At 41.0% G+C, this 17,146-nt stretch overlaps 1 protein-coding gene across 13 annotated transcripts in view; it reads left to right on the top strand.

Moving 5' to 3' along the window:
* Positions 1 to 17,146, top strand: part of CFH (complement factor H) — a 1,589,177-nt gene that overhangs the window by 442,762 nt on the left and 1,129,269 nt on the right. For all 13 annotated transcript variants that reach the window (XM_040407275.1, XM_040407278.1, XM_040407279.1 and 10 more), the window contains one exon: positions 3,951 to 4,133. In XM_040407275.1, the coding sequence (XP_040263209.1) occupies positions 3,951 to 4,133 (183 nt within the window). The remainder of the gene's footprint in view (positions 1 to 3,950; positions 4,134 to 17,146) is intronic.

The following is a 17,146-nucleotide window of genomic DNA, read 5'->3' as shown; positions in this document are numbered from 1 at the left end:
TCAGAAAATGGACACACAAAAACAATTTCTTTTTCAAAAATTCTTCATTATGTAAAACTAAAACAAACCAACACAGAAAGTAGACATATTTGATATCATTGCGTCCGCAACAACCTGCTCTATAAAAATAGCACATGATCTACCCTGTCAGATGAATCTTGTAAAAAAAAAAACTGTGCCAAAACAGCCATTTTTCAGTTACCTTGCCTCACAAAAAACTTAATATAGAGCAATTAAAAATCATATGTACCCCAAAATAGTACCAATAAAACTGGCACCTTATCCCCTAGTTTCCAAAATACGGTCACTTTTTGGGAGTTTCTACTGTATGGGTGCATCAGGGGGGCTTTAAATGGGACAAGGCATCTAAAACCAGTCCAGCAAAATCTGCCTTCCAAAAACCATACGGCGTTCCTTTCCTTATGCGCCCTGCCGTGCGCCCTTACATCAGTTTACGACCACATGTGGGGTGTTTATGTAAACCGCAGAATCAGGGTAATAAATATTGAGTTTTGTTTGGCTGTTAACCCTCAATGTGTTAAAAGAAAAAAATTAAATAAAATGGAAAATCTGCCAAAAAAATGAAATTTGGAAATTTCATCTCCATTTTCCTTTAATTCTTGTGGAACACCTAAAGGGTTAACAAAGTTTGTAAAATCAGTTTTAAGTTACTTGAGGGGTGTAGTTTCTACAATGGGGTCATTTATGGGGCGTTTCCACTTTGTAAGCCCCACAAAGTGACTTTAGACCTGAACTGGTCCTTAAAAATTGGGTTTTGGAAATTTTCTTAAACATTTTAAGAACTGCTTCTAAACTTCTAAGCCTTCTAACGTCCTAAAAAAATAAAATGACATTTCCAAAATGATAGTAACATAAAGTAGACATATGGTAAATGTTAAGTAATAAATATTTTATTAGGTATGACTATCTGTTTTAGAAGCAGAGAAATGTAAATTTAGAAAATTGTGAATTTTTGCAAATTTTTGGTGAATTTGGGATTTTTTCATAAATAAAGGTGAAATATATTGACTCAAATTTTTTACTATCATGAAGTACAATATGTCACGAGAAAACAATCTCAGAATGGCTTGGATAAATAAAAGTGTTCCAAAACTATTGCAACATAAAGTGACGCATGTCAGATTTGTAAATTTTGACCTGGACACTGGGGCATCAATGACCCTTGGTCATGAAAGGGTTAAGCATGCATGGGATAGGCATAAGGCCATCCTTCATATAAGATAGGGCCAAGGGCTATTCATAGTATTCAGTATATTGGGCAGACTAGATGGGCCAGATGGGTTCTTATCTGCCAACACATTCTATGTTTCTATGTTTGTATGTTAAAGGGGCGTCCACTGTGAAAGTCACTGTTAAAGGGGCTGTCACTGTTAATGGGGCGGTCACTGTGAAAGTCATTGTTAAAGGGGTGGTCACTGTGAAAGTCACTGTTAAAGAGACCGTCACTGTGAGTGTCACTGTTAAAGGGGCGGTCATTGTGAAAGTCACTGTGAAAGGGGCGGTCACTGTGAAAGGGGCGGTCACTGTGAAAGGGGCGGTCACTGTGAAAGGGGCGGTCACTGTGAAAGGGGCGGTCACTGTGAAAGGGGCGGTCACTGTGAAAGGGGCGGTCAGTGTTAAAGGGGCAGCCACTGTGAAAGTCACTGTTAAAGGGGCGGTCTCTTTGAAAGTCACTGTTAAAGGGGCAGTCACTGTGAAAGGGGCAAAGGTTTAAAAGTAATATCAGGAAATATTACTTTACTGAGAGAGTAGTGGATGCATGGAATAGCCTTCCTGCAGAAGTGGTAGCTGCAAATACAGTGAAGGAGTTTAAGCATGCATGGGATAGGCATAAGGCCATCCTTCATATAAGATGGGGCCAAGGGCTATTCATTGTATTCAGTATATTGGGCAGACTAGATGGGCCAGATGGGTTCTTATTTGCAGACACATTCTATGTGTCACTGTGAAAGGGGCAGTCACTGTGAAAGGGGCAGTCACTGTGAAAGGGGCGGTCACTGTGAAAGGGGCGGTCACTGTGAAAGTCACTGTTAAAGGGGCGGTCACCGTTAAAGGGGCGGTCACTGTGAAAGTCACTGTTAAAGGGGCGGTCACCATTAAAGGGGCGGCTATTGGGAAAGTCACTGTTATTTAATATAAAATTGCAATAAATAAATACCCGATTAACGCCGGGTCATTTGCTAGCGATTGTCTATAAAATGATGGTAGTCTCACATTTGAAGCTCTTGTGCATGGGGAGATATGGTGCCTGAAATTCAAAAGTTCAAAGTTTTGTTACCCTTTTGCTTGTCAGTGTGTAACATAATGTGGACACCCCAAAAGCAGTAGTATTAGAACACTTTTTCACCCCAATTATAAAATCAAGGATTTATAGAATTACTTATCTATAAGACAATATGAACCCCCATATATCCGTAGTATAAGATCACTTTTTCACCCCAATTAATGACTAAAGGTGTAATAGAATTGATCTCCCTACACTGTCCCTGCGCTGTCCCATAACTCTCCTTATCCAATATTAAATTAAAGGCTTTCTTTATCACTGTCCTTATCATCTGTCACTACCTGCACTCAGTTCACAGTAAAATGGCGGAGACCAGGCAGGATGAGAGTTTTATAGGGCTGTGACATCACAGAGGCTGGCTGCACTGCATTATGGGTGATCTCTTGTTCCAGGGCTTCTAACTTTCACTTTGTAACACTGGTGGCAACCATTTTAGGAAAAAAATCGATTCATTACCACAAATTGTTGCAAATCTAATTTTTCCTAAACTCCGGATTAAATTCCACATCCTTAGCTTTGATTGGCTTAACACTAGTTAAAACCATCAAACATGCCTTTACCCATCAGTATATTTGCTATTGCTGTTTTGGCCTTCAATAACTTCGGGGGAGTTAGAAGTGAAATAAAGAGCAAAAATTCTTAAACATTAACAAAAAGAGAACATATTTTCATAAAAATCGTAGTCCTTGGAGACTAGAGGATATGCCAATTTTCACGACAATTGAAGCAACTTCTTTTTGAGAAGAATTGATTTGGACACATACATTTTTTTTCAAAAATTTGATTATTTGGATACAAATAAATATCAAGAAACTCACTCATCCTTAATTGGCAGTCCAGCTAGCTGGAAAAAAAATATTTAGTCTCACTTCACACTTCAGTGATTTTCATCAGTGATTCTGAGCTACAATCAGGTGCGGGTCAAAAACACAGAACAGGTGCAAAATGCAAATCTTTCCATTATACCTTATCTCGGTGTAGGCTCTACTTCTGGCTTTGGCTCAGAATCATTGATCATAGAAATCAGTGAACTAGGCCTTAAAGTGTGGCAAAATAATAACTGGAGTGCACAACATTTTTTGAGAATTCTGTAAGTGAAAAAGTATTCAGAGAACATTTTCTTGTTGCTGATGTGCAATTGTTACCCTTTTCTGTTGAAAATTGAGGGCCAATAACTTTTCCTGATGTGTCTATTTAACCAAATACTTGTATTCTTCATGAAATAATTCTGGAGCATCATTCAACTGTGCATCATACTGTTCCTCTCTTACTGCTCTTAGAGAAGTATGAATACATCGACAACTGCATGTGTGTTCCTGCACAGACGGACGCTGTCCAATTACTGCTGATAGTAGCAGAATACAGGGACAGAACCCCTTGACCAGAAAAATAGTAACATCCAGTTGTCAATTTATTATTTATTATCCAGAATTATTATTTCATGGACAATATGTTTACTAAAAAGACTTGTGAGGAGATGTGACATGTTCTTATCAAATTACAAAAGTAGAATACTGCAGTTGATGAAGTAATAAGGACAGTTCTGTAAGAAACAGTATGTGATACTAAGGAGAAAACAAATGTTTTATGGTGGTTTGCAATTATATTCAGTTATTACATTTACTTAATTCTTATTCTGTTTCAGGAACTGGAGAGCAGTGTGGTCCACCACCAACTGTGCAATATGGAGACACTGTGGAGATTAGAAAAGTTGGCTATAGATCTGGTGAAAAGGTGGAATTTAGATGCCCAGAATATTATATTCTTGACGGAAATAGGTTTGTCACATGTTTGAATGGTGTCTGGAATGAAGCACCAGTTTGTATAGGTAAGTTCATTCTAATGCATTGCAATGTGTACGCAAATAACATAGAGGAACTGAATTTATATCACTATGGCTACTTTCACATATGTGTTTTCCTTGGTGGCAGAGGATCTCAAAACCAGAGGAAAACGCTTCAGTTCGATTTAATTCAACTAGCTGTATCAGTTCCAATTCAATGCGTTTGTATTAAATCAAAAACCACCAAACCAGATCCGGCACGAACACCATTATAAATCAATGGGTGAGGGATTCTGCGCCGGATTTTTCCTGTCTGAATTTTTTTATGAGACACCACTGACTTACATTGCTTGCAGTGCTGGATCTGGCTTGTTCAGTTCTGCAAACCGGACACGAAACGACAGTTTGCAACGGTTTTGTGTCCAGTCACAGAATGCAAAAACCTGCATTCTGATGCATTCCATTCTGGTTTGGGCAGTTTTGTCCCCAGTGACAATGAACAGGGACAAAACTGAAGCATTTTCCTCCGGTTTTGAGATCCTCTTTCGGATCTCAAACCCGGAAAGGAAAATGCACATTTGAAACTAGCCTATTAGGATTATAGAGATTTTCACCTACAGAATCGGGGTGTGAAAATTTTGTAGTGTTGTATAATAAGAGCAGAGTGGATGAGGTTTCAACAAATTCCATTGACATGTTGCATAGAAAATCCAGAGCTGTATTGACCACTAGGAACTGGAGGTCTAGCGCCTATGGTGCTCCTTGTGAGAAGAATGGGTGCCAGTTACTAGGAACGGGGGAGGGGGATAGACACAATGTAGTCTGCAGAGTGACAAAGAGCTTCTTGCAGTGCAAACTGTCAGAGAAGGGGAAGTCACTGCTGAATAGAAAGCTCTAGGTCTAAGTGCTGTACACTCAACTAGTCCTAACTGTTTTCTGATGGTTAAATTTGTCATGGAAGTGGAAAGCCCTCACCACAATATAGATGAAAACCATGATGTGTATATAGACTGGGTGAGAATCTTGGTGTGAGCTATGCGTCGTTGAATCTTTGTGCCGCTATCTGCAGCAATAATATGTGTAATTTCGGCATATTTCTGTTTAATAAATGACCACCAAAGTGTATAATTCTCTATCAGCACCGATTTATGAGAGATTCATTTTATGAAACTAATCTGATGATCAGTTTCTAGGAAGAGGTATAGGTCCAGACTGGACCTTGGTGAATCGATGGATGTCATATATCACAATTTTTCCAAAGTATTCGATATAGAGATGAGCGAACTACTTAAAATAGTTTCGTGTCCGACTGGTCGAATCTTTCAAAAAATGTTATATGTGTCTGAATTGATTTTAACAACTGGTATATGACACTCCGAGGTCTCCTAGGACACATCATTTTTAACTTTTTTTTTTACTTTTGTTCTTTCTCAACCACCTTCATCTTTAACACATTGACGGCAATAGCATTTAATGTGAAAGTCACACTAATTTACCGGTTGTGAGGATTTGCTCTGGTAGGCAGGGTAAGCGGACGCAGTACAGAGGCAAAACAAGTTCGTAAATCAAAATGTCAGTGTTTATTCACACAAAAGGCAAAAGAAAAAATGACTCATTACAGTCTTGGTGTTAATTCACACAATGAAAAGTCCATAGAACAGACACGTCACCTTGCTAGCCGTTTTATCCCCGGCAGTCCACAGCAGGCTTTAGGGGACTGTTTCCCAGCGTGCAGCCCTCATGCGGCTCCCAACCTTCCAGCACAGCACCATGCTTCAGATCCCAAGACAGAGACTCTGCTGCTGAGCCCAGCTGCCTATTTAAAGGACAGCCAGGTGCTGCCAAAACCCGGACCGGCACTTAAACTCCGGTCCGGTATTTGATCTCATCTGGCTGGAAATCCGCCCAGCCGCCCCCCATGTTGGGAGGAAAATACCTGCCTTCCCAAACAAAACCCCTTGCTATGTCACACAGTGTATAGCTATGTGTAAACATATAAAACACACTGCATTTGTAATGCTTTTTCCATATTACAGTCATTCCAAAAATTATCCCTTATTGGGGGCAGATGATGTTTAAACACACACACTGTGTTATGGGAACAGTGGGCTTTTCTGGGACCAAGCATCCAAAAATGATGCCTTATCGGGAAAGATGCCTTCTTGTATTTATACACACAGAAGTGTTAATTGTTAGAATAAATAGTAGCTTGTTATAAATAAGCCATAAAACAATTTCCCTTATTTTTGGGAGCAGCATAGTACAGTGCGGATGTGGGAAAGGTAAGGTCTAAGGTGTGTAGAGATAATAGTGGCATGTGGTAATAAATAGTAGTGGCAGAAGTAGCAGCACAGCATGGAACAGACAGGGCAGTAGATGCATTTTCAGAGTAGTAGTAGTAGCAGTAGTAATAGTAGTAGTAGTAGTAACAGTAGCAGTAGTAGTAACAGTAGCAGTAGTAGTAGTAGTAGTAGTAACAGTAGTAGTAGTAGTAGTAACAGTAGTAGTAGTAACAGTAGTAGTAGTAACAGTAGTAGTAGTAACAGTAGTAGTAGTAGTAACAGTAGTAGTAGTAGTAACAGTAGTAGTAGTAACAGTAGTAGTAGTAACAGTAGTAGTAGTAACAGTAGTAGTAGTAACAGTAGTAGTAGTAACAGTAGTAGTAGTAACAGTAGTAGTAGTAACAGTAGTAGTAGTAACAGTAACTGTAGTAACAGTAGTAGTAACAGTAGTAGTAGTAACAGTAACAGTAGTAACAGTAACAGTAGTAGTAGTAGTAGTAACAGTAACAGTAGTAGTAGTAGTAGTAGTAAAAGTAGTAGTAGTAACAGTAGTAGTAGTAGTAACAGTAGTAGTAGTAACAGTAGTAACAGTAGTAGTAGTAGCAGTAACAGTAGTAGTAACAGTAACAGTAGTAGTAGTAACAGTAACAGTAGTAGTAGTAACAGTAGTAGTAACAGTAACAGTAGTAGTAGTAACAGTAACAGTAGTAGTAACAGTAACAGTAGTAGTAGTAGTAACAGTAGTAGTAGTAATAGTAGTAACAGTAGTAGTAGTAACAGTAACAGTAGTAACAGTAGTAGTAACAGTAGTAGTAACAGTAGTAGTAACAGTAGTAGTAACAGTAACAGTAGTAGTAGTAGTAACAGTAACAGTAGTAGTAGTAGTAAAAGTAGTAGTAGTAGTAACAGTAACAGTAGTAGTAGTAGTAAAAGTAGTAGTAGTAGTAACAGTAGTAGTAGTAGTAACAGTAGTAACAGTAGTAGTAGTAGCAGTAACAGTAGTAGTAGTAACAGTAACAGTAGTAGTAGTAACAGTAGTAGTAGTAGTAACAGTAACAGTAGTAGTAGTAACAGTAACAGTAGTAGTAGTAACAGTAACAGTAGTAGTAACAGTAACAGTAACAGTAGTAGTAGTAACAGTAGTAGTAGAAACAGTAACAGTAGTAGTAGTAGTAACAGTAGTAGTAGTAGTAACAGTAACAGTAGTAGTAACAGTAACAGTAGTAGTAGTAACAGTAACAGTAGTAGTAGTAACAGTAGTAGTAGTAACAGTAGTAGTAGTAGTAACAGTAGTAGTAGTAGTAGTAGTAGTAGTAACAGTAGTAGTAGTAGTAACAGTAGTAGTAGTAGTAGTAACAGTAGTAGTAGTAACAGTAGTAGTAACAGTAGTAGTAACAGTAGTAGTAGTAGTAACAGTAGCAGCAGTAGTAGCAGTAGTAGTAACAGTAGCAGTAGTAGTAGTAGTAGTAACAGTAGTAGTAGTAGTAGTAACAGTAGTAGTAGTAGTAACAGTAGTAGTAGTAACAGTAGTAGTAACAGTAGTAGTAGTAGTAACAGTAGCAGCAGTAGTAGCAGTAGTAGTAACAGTAGCAGCAGTAGTAGTAGTAACAGTAACAGTAGTAGTAGTAGTAACAGGAGTAGTAGTAACAGTAGTAGTAACAGTAACAGTAGTAGTAGTAGTAGCAGTAGTAACAGTAGTAGTAGTAGTAGTAACAGTAGTAGTAGTAACAGTAACAACTGTGTAGGGGGAATAGCACCTGCAGCGGTGGTGTCAGCATCCATGCAGTATAGAACATGATGGTAGGTAAGCAAACAGAGGCAGTGGCAGGATGGGGCTGGCAATAAATAGCCACCATCAGCAATAGCAGGTCTACTTATCGGCATCAACCGAGGGTGTGTGAAAATCCTTAAAGGGGTTCTGCAGTCTTTTTAAACTGATGATCTATCCTCTGGATAGATCATTAGCATCTGATCGGCGGGGGGTCCGACACCCGGGAGAAGGCAGCGGCGCTGTTCACTTGAATGGAGCTTAGCCCCATTCAGGCCATTGATACTAGTCGTGATGTCACTGGGCCTGTGGTAAACAGCGAGAAGGCCGTGGCGCCGCTGCCTTCTCAAACAGCTGATCGGCAGGAGTTCCGGGTGCCAGACCTCCGCCGATCAGATGCTGATTAGATCATCAGTTTAAAAAAACTGCAGAACCCCTTTAAGGATCCATGTCTTTTTCATTTTGACAAATGTAATGTTTTGTACACTGGCGAAGGACAAGTTTTCGTTGCCACCTGCGGTGCTGAAAACCCTCTCTGAGATGACAATGGAGGCTGGACTAGACAGTACAGCAAGAGCAAACTGTGCCACTGTTCCAATCTGCCTACCTAAAAGTCCATGGTGTAAAGGAATGGGGTATGTGATGGGATAAATGACAATCATTTAGAAAATCAGTTAATTTGAAACAATCTTTTGAAAAAAATGAACAGAAGTACAAATATCATACAATAGAATTCAATTTTAGAGAAGGCGTGGAACTGTACCACATTTCCATGATAATAAGACAATTTTTATGGACACCTGGCAAAAACTCTAGTCTTTCATATGGCAAAAATAGAGAACAACACCACAAATACCACAACTAAGTAGTATGTGTCATGCTCTAGTGTGGGAGGGAAACTCCACACCGAAGGAAAAAGGAAATAAGGCCTGAAAACGTAGGGAATGAAGATGGACACCTCCTAGTGAAAACCCTAATCAAAGCCCTGACTGACTACCAGTATGAACAGACCCCAGAGGTAGGTGAGTTCATACACAGGAATACCTAAAGTCCTATCTAACCCTAAAGGACCCTAGTACTAATGACAGGAATGAAACATCCTGTTCCTCCTAAAGGAAGGATGAACAGGAGTCTCCCTAAGGCCTAATACAAAACAACAAAGAAATACAAAACAGAGAAAAGCCAAAATACAAAAGGGAAAGGTAACACTTAACTTTCAAGAAGCTATGATCACAGGTTTTAGCAGTTCACAAGTCCTTAAATATTCAGTCGTATGACGTATGATGGCACAACTACACTGCTACATGCATAGGGGGCAGGGGCCACTATTAAACGGATGGGCGCTGTGGAGTTATGATAAAGGGGCGGGGACCGTGGAGGTCACTGCTAAAGGCTGGCACTGTGGAAGTCACTGTTAAAGGGGCAGACACTATTAAAGAGATGGGAAATGTGGAGGTCACTGTTAAAGGGGCGGGCACTGTGAAGGTCACTGTTAAAGGGACGGGCACTGTGAAGGTCACTGTTAAAGGGGCAGCTGCCATGAAGGTCACTGTTAAAGGGGTGGTCAATGTTAAAGGGGTGGGCACTGTAAAGGTCAATGATAAATGGGGCGGACAATGTGGAGGTCACTATTAAAGGGAAGGGCAATGTGGAGGTCACTGATCAAGGGGCAGGCAGTGCAGAGGTCACTGTTAAAGGGGCGGGCACTGTGGAAGTCACTGTTAAAGGGACGGGAACTGTGGAGGTCACTGATAAAGGGGTGGGCACTGTTAAAAGGGCAGGCATTGTGGAGGTCACTGTTAAATGGGCGAGCACTGTAGAGGTCACTGTTAAAGAGGTGGTCACTGTTAAAGGGGCGGTCACTATTAAAGGAACGGTCAATATGGAGGTCACTGTTAAAGAGGCAGGCACTGTGGAGGTCACTTTTCAAGAGGCGGTTACTGTTAAAAATGCCGGCCATTGTGGAGGTCACTGTTAAAGGAGCGGGCACTGTTAAAGGGGTGGGCAGTGTGGAGGTCACTGTTAAAAGGGCATTCACTGTGGAGGTCACTGTCAAAGGGGCGGTCACTGTTAAATGGACGAGCACTGTAGAGGTCACTTTTAAGGGGGAAGTCACTGTTAAAGGAATGGTCAATGTGGAGCTCACTGTTAAAGGGGTAGGCACTGTGGAGGTCACTGTTAAAGGTGTGGTCACTGTAAAATGGATGGGCACTGTGAAGGTCACTGTTAAAGGGGAAGGCCCTGGAGGTCACTGTTCAAGAGGCAGTCACTGTTAAAAAGGTGGACATTGTGGAGGTCACTGTTAAAGGGGCAGACACTGTTAAAGGGGCAGGCACTGTGCAGGTCACTGTTAAAGGGATGGGCACTGTGGAGGTCACTGTTAAAGAGGCAGTCACTATTAAAGGAACGGGCAATGTGGAGGTCGCTGTTAACGGGGTAGGCACTGTGGAGGTCACTTATAAAGGGGAGGGTACTGTGGAGGTCACTGTTAAAGGGTAAGTCACTGTTAAAGAGATGGGCACTGTGGAGGTCGATGTTAAAGGAGCGACCACTGTGTACGTCACTGTTAAAGGGGTAGGCATTGTGGAGGTCATTGTTAAAGGTGCGGTCACTGTAAAATGGACGGGCTCTGTGGAGGTCACTGTTCAAGAGGCGGTCACTGTTAAAAAGGTGGGCAATGTGGAGGTCACTGTTAAAAGGGCGGACACTGTTAAATGGACGGGAAATGTGGAGGTCACTCTTAAAGGGGCGGGTACTGTAGAGGTCACTGTTAAAGGGGAGGGTACTGTGGAGGTCTTTGTTAAAGGTGCAGTCACTGTAAAATGGACGGGTTCTGTGGAGGTCACTGTTAAAGGGGCAGGCACTGTGGAGGTCACTGTTCAAGAGGCGGTCACTGTTAAAAAGGCGGGCATTGTGGAGGTCACTGTTAAAAGGGCGGACACTGTTAAAGGGACGGGAAATGTGGAGGTAACTCTTAAAGGGGCTGGCACTGTGGAAGTCACTGTTAAAGGGGCGGGTACTGTGATGGTCACTGTTAAAGGGGCGGGCACTGTTAAAGGGGCGGGTACTGTTAAAGTCACTGTTAAAGGGGCGGGTACTGTGATGGTCACTGTTAAAGGGGCGGGCACTGTGGCAGTAACTGTTAAAGGGTCGGGCACTGTCAAACACTGTTAAAGGGGCTGGCACTGTGGAGGTAATTGTTAAAGGGGAGGGTACTGTAGAGGTCACTGTTATGGGGGATACTGTTGATACCTTTTTATGACACACAGAAACATGAAATGATATTGATGAAATGTACCTGTGCGAAGACGGGTCCTTCTGCTAGTATATATTCTAATATATAAAGCTGAGTGTATGTGTGCATGTCCGCTAAAGGAATCCGTACCGTCGCATTTACAATCACGAAATTTGGCACACAGGTACATCAGGTGTCCGGGCAGGTTTTAGACCAGGTCTCAGCTCTCTAGGACGTACTGTTCCTGAGATATTCCCCAAAAATGCATTAGAAGCTTGGTCACATGACCCTTATCAGCCAATAGAAGCTCGTAGGTCCTGCAGCCTCTACATACACAGTTTTATTCCGAGTTTCCATAACAACCCAGCCATTTTCCTTCACTGCTGTAGGAGAGCTTTAAAGGAAGTCTATCACCAGGATAATTTCTATTGAAATAAAGCCATGGCCTAATAACACTTAGTACCTTATTTCAAGATGTGTCTTTGTTCTAGCAATAGATGTTTTTATCCTTTGAAAATCCAGTTTATTTGGTATGCAAATTAGCCAGTAAGGTGCCCAGAGGGGAGACCACTCTTGCAGGAAGGCGCCCAGACATGCACCCTACCACAATGTGTCCACCCTCAAAAGACTTCAAAACCCGCCCCCAGGCCCCGCTACTTATCTGGTTAGGCCACTCCCCCTACCACTCCTGAGCCAACATGGATTGAACAAATAAAGGTAAAAATCTACTTATGTCAGCTGCACAGGTGGGAGGGAGGGTGACTTTCTCCTTGCAGCTTACACTCAGACAGCACAATGCTGCTATCTTAGAGTGAGCTGTTCAAAAGGACATGCCCCCTATCCAGTTAGGCCACACCCCCTCCCACTCAGCCGACTGAGATTGAAAAAATGAAGTTAAAAATCAACTTCTAGGTCCCGCTAACCCACGCCCTGATCTGGTTAGGCCACCCCTCCACTGCTCAGCCGACAGGGATTGAAAAAATGCAGGTAAAAATCAACTTCTGTCAGCTGCAGAGGTGGGAGGGAGGGTGACTTTCTCCTTGCAGCTCACTCTCAGACAGTATAGTGCTGCTGTCTTAGAGTGAGCTGTTCAAAAGGACATGCCCCCGATCCAGTAAAGGCCACTGTTAAGGGGATGGGCCCCTGTAGAGGTCACTGTCAAGGGGGTGGTATGCTGTGAAAGTCCCTTTTAAACGGGAAGGCTGCTGTAAAGGTCAAAGATAAGGGGGTGGGCTGCTTTCGATGTCACTGTTATAGTGGATAGTGTTGATATCTTTTAACGACACACAATAATTAAATGAAATAGATTAAATATACCCGAGTGAAGCCGGGTCCTTCAGCTAGTATATATATATATATATATGATAAATATCAGTCTGGTAGGTGTGTCTGGTATTTTTTTAAATCTTTAACTCCTTAGTGACCACCAATATGTATTTTTATGGTGGTCACTTAGGGCCTTAGGCTGGGCCGCTGCCTTTATACGTCGGCCTAGTCTAAGCTCTGCACAGGTCTCCCTTGCAGTAGAGAGCTGGAGCTTGGCTCTCCCCCGAGAGACGCGCTCCTGCTCCAATGGCCCAGACTGGCAGGAGAGCCAATCCGGGCTGTTTAAGCCCTTACATGCTTTAGACTACTTCTCTCTCTCATCTGCACCCGCAAATGCAATCATGGGGTGCCAATGTCAGTACAGGCAGGCCGGAGCCTAATGAATGACCGAGGCCTGCCTCCATCGTTTCCTTCTCTGGTGCAGCCTGCTGGTGAATGTCAGCATAACACTGACATTAAAATACAATGCACTAAAGAAAGTGTTTTTTAGAAGCAATCAAAATATAGTCTATTATAGTCCCTTTGTGGGACTATAAAAAGGTTAAACAAAAATGATAAAATAAAGAAATTCCAATAAAAAAAAGAAAAAGGCATTTTTTTTTCCCGTTGAAAAAATGCTTTTTAATGGAAAAAAATTGCAAAATATCCTCCACATATTTGATATCCCTAGTCATCCATAATGGCCCATACTATGCAGTTATCATGAAATGTATCCCGTACAGTAAATGCTGTGAATAGAATTTTAAAAAGGGTCTTAGGATACAGCAATGCAAAACATTTTTCTTATGTTTTTTTTATTGCACAAAAAAATGAACTCCAAAAAATGTATAATGTAAAAACTCCCAGAAAGAAATAATAAAAGTTAATAAGTAAGTAAGGGTATGTGTACCCCAAAATGGCGCCATTAAAACTAAAACTATAACTTGTCCTGCAAAAAACAAGCCCTCATATAGCGACATAGATGGAAATATAAAAAGTTATAGCTCTTTGAATACAACAATGAAAAACTGAAAAAAGAATTGCTTGGTCAGTAAGGCCCATAACAGACTGCTAATTAAAGGCTGTTTACACCTTTGGGGGAAAATGTATTTAATGATTGCATTTTACTTCTTTTGGTCGCTCTCAGACGAGCGAGTTGCACACTCTGGACTCGGAGCCTGACTATAAGCCAGCTCCCGACCTAACCTTTCAGCACTGCCGGATTGCATAGCATTATATTAATTTATGATAGTATGTAACCCTTAGGCTGGGTTCACACGAGCGGATGCCGTGCGTGGCATCCGCTCCGTGAAAGAGTGCCAAGACCCGATGCAGACTGCAGAGGAACGGAGCATTAACAGGACTGATAATGCTCCGTGCCTCTCTGTGATCTCTTTACTACGAAATCACAGTGAGATAAAGTTGTCACTGTGATTTCGTAGTAAAGAGATCACAGAGAGGCACGGAGCATTATCAGTCATGTTACTGCTCTGTGCCTCTGCAGTCTGCATCGGGTCTTGGCACTTTTTCACGGAGCGGATGCCACGCACGGCATCCGCTCGTGTGAACCCAGCCTTACAGTTTTGGAATGTATAGGAAAACATTGACCTAATGCTGTCAGTGTTATCCAATACATTCCAGAACTCTAAGCCCCCTTTCACACGGGCGAGTATTCCGCGTGGGTAAAATGCGTGAGGTGAACGCATTGCACCCGCACTGAATCCTGACCCATTCATTTCAATGGGGCTGTGTACATGAGCGATGTTTTTCACGCATCACTTGTGCGTTGCGTGAAAATTGCAGCATGTTCTATATTCAGCGTTTTTCACGCAACGCAGTAAATTTTCACAAATGGTTGCTAAGGAGATGGAAAAAAAGTCACCTAAAAAGTGAACTTTTACACTCATTGGACATGTTCCTACAGATGTATACCCATTAAAACATAGCTCCACGCGGACTAAGAATAGGCATTGCCCCCACTTTTCCTGATGATCCAACATTCTCCTATGAATGTAATTATTATCTTGATCAGTGCGCTGCAGGCCTAATGAGAATCATCTCAGACAAAAGGGAGACCCTGGTTAACAAACATATAAAAAAGATTGAAACAACAATGAAAGACCTACAGTATTTTGCCCACCACCCAGATTATACAACAATGAATCATAACCTAACAAATAGAATCTATCAGAGCGAACAGAACATTATAGCTGGCAAAGCAAATAATTTACAAAGGGATAGATTGGAACAAGGGAACTACAGGATAACACACAGAAAGGGAACTAATCATAACCCTACAGTTTCGCACAAACGCGAACATACTACAGATAATGCTACATATGGCCATAGACCAAAAACTTAATTATGACATCAGAACACGCTCGTTTACCAACCAAGCATACAAGAAACCATATAATAAAGATACACCAAAAACCGAAAACCCAAGAAAGTATGACAATTCTAAAAATATGACAAAAAAGACGTCCCTAACACCTCAGTGAGTAAGATAAATAGCAAGGCACACAAACAATCCCAGGGACACTATACCAACAGTCTCGACTCACCCCATAAAAGCAAGATGGAGACCACACCAGGTAGCACAAACAATACTACTATAAATCAAAACATAAGTATAACCCAATCACTACCGTCACCATAGAGCATACCCTCGATTGCTCCACAAAGAAGAAGGATCTAGATTCATCAACTGACAAGTTCTTAGAAAAGTTCAGAGCACTTAAATCTAAATATCTAGATTATAAAAAGAAAAGTCTAATATCAAGGGAACAGTATATAGCAACAACACCTTCTCTTATACTACTTAGTCCCCCATGCAAAAAAGTCTATACCAGCAAGGCTTCCGATCAGATAAAAGGAGAGGGTAAAGAAGAAAAAAACCTATCTATTCCGAATTATATATCAGATGATAACATAGATGTGTCAATTTTGACAATACATCAAACTTCAGAGGAAAACATTGTGGTAAATGAACCCCTAATTATCATAGACAATACTACGGCAGGTTCATCAGCCCTGGTTCCTTTTTTAGACCATGCCAAACAGTCACGACCAACATAAACCATAACGATGGCAAACAAAGAAAAAATGAACCTCTACAAAACGGGCACCCCACATATAACAGAATTCTTCAAACGCACCCCCGAGAAAAGAAAAATTCGAACGCAAGGATGTAGGGGAGGACAACATCAGAAAAATAAAACCAGACAAAAAAAAGAAAAAAATGACACTAACTGATCCCATACCAACAGTGAAAATCTTTAACCTATCATCACACAAACTTACAAAACCAGAGGATAACCTTTTACAAAAGGGACTCTCCTTCTGTCCATACAATAATATCAACCCCTTCGAACTGTATTTAGACATACAAAAGTTTAGAAAAAAATCTGACTATAAAGAGACACTTTGAACACAAAAATACTAAGAAAAAAGACATCACTATGTATACAGGTACGGAAGAAACACAAATATACAAACATCAAGAAGTGCACCCTAGATCACGTTTTTTTCCAGTCCAAAGCCAAGGACACCTTATGCCCACCTTTTTCGATCTGGTATCAGCAGATTTGAAAAAAATTACCCTAAAAGGTAATCCTAAAAGGTCCCACGCTAACAGAAATTTTACCTACCAAGAAACATGTGCCATGATGAGTCTTAAGAATAATTAAAATTTTGTAATACGTCCAGCGGATAAGAGGGGGGGGGGGGGGGGGGAGGGGGGGAGTAGTACAAAATCTAAAAGACTACGAAAGAGAAGCATGCAATATCCTTAATAACACTGAATATTACCGGGTAACATCAGAAAATCCTTTTCCAGATGTAGTAAAGAGGCTAATAAACCTTATAAAAAATGTCTATGAAAATCAATACATAAATAAGAAAGAGAAGAACTTCCTCACACCAAAAGCTCCATCTAACCCTTATTTTTATCACTTACCAATAATACACAAAAATACAGAGAACCCCCCAGGAAGGCCCATTGTGTCAAATATAAACTCAGCAACAATCAACTTATCACACTATCTTGATTTATTTCACTATCTTGATTCCAAGAAATCGATAGTATTACATGGGAAAACACATACGCGCTATTCACTATGGACGTTACAGCACTGTATTCAAATATTCAACATAATCTAGGTATTGAATGCATGGAAACCACACTACGCAATGACACCACCCTAAAATCACCACAAATTCAATTCTTATTGGACAGTCTATGCTTTATTTTGGAAAATAACTTCTTTATTTACAATGGCACTATATACCATCAATGTCGGGGGACCGCGATGGGTACGAAAGTGGCACCAGCTTTTGCAAATATATTCATGGGCCATTTTGAGAACACGTACATCTACAATAAACCCCATGCAAACAAACAGATCGTCTATTACAAAAGGTATATAGATGATATCTTTATTATCTGGGACGGAGATGAGTGTTCAGC

This window comes from Bufo bufo, chromosome 9, assembly GCF_905171765.1.
Source record: "Bufo bufo chromosome 9, aBufBuf1.1, whole genome shotgun sequence".
In the NCBI taxonomy this organism is placed as follows: domain Eukaryota; kingdom Metazoa; phylum Chordata; class Amphibia; order Anura; family Bufonidae; genus Bufo; species Bufo bufo.
The sequence above is the reverse complement of the archived record's forward strand: the minus strand, read 5'-3'. Positions and strand labels throughout refer to the sequence as shown.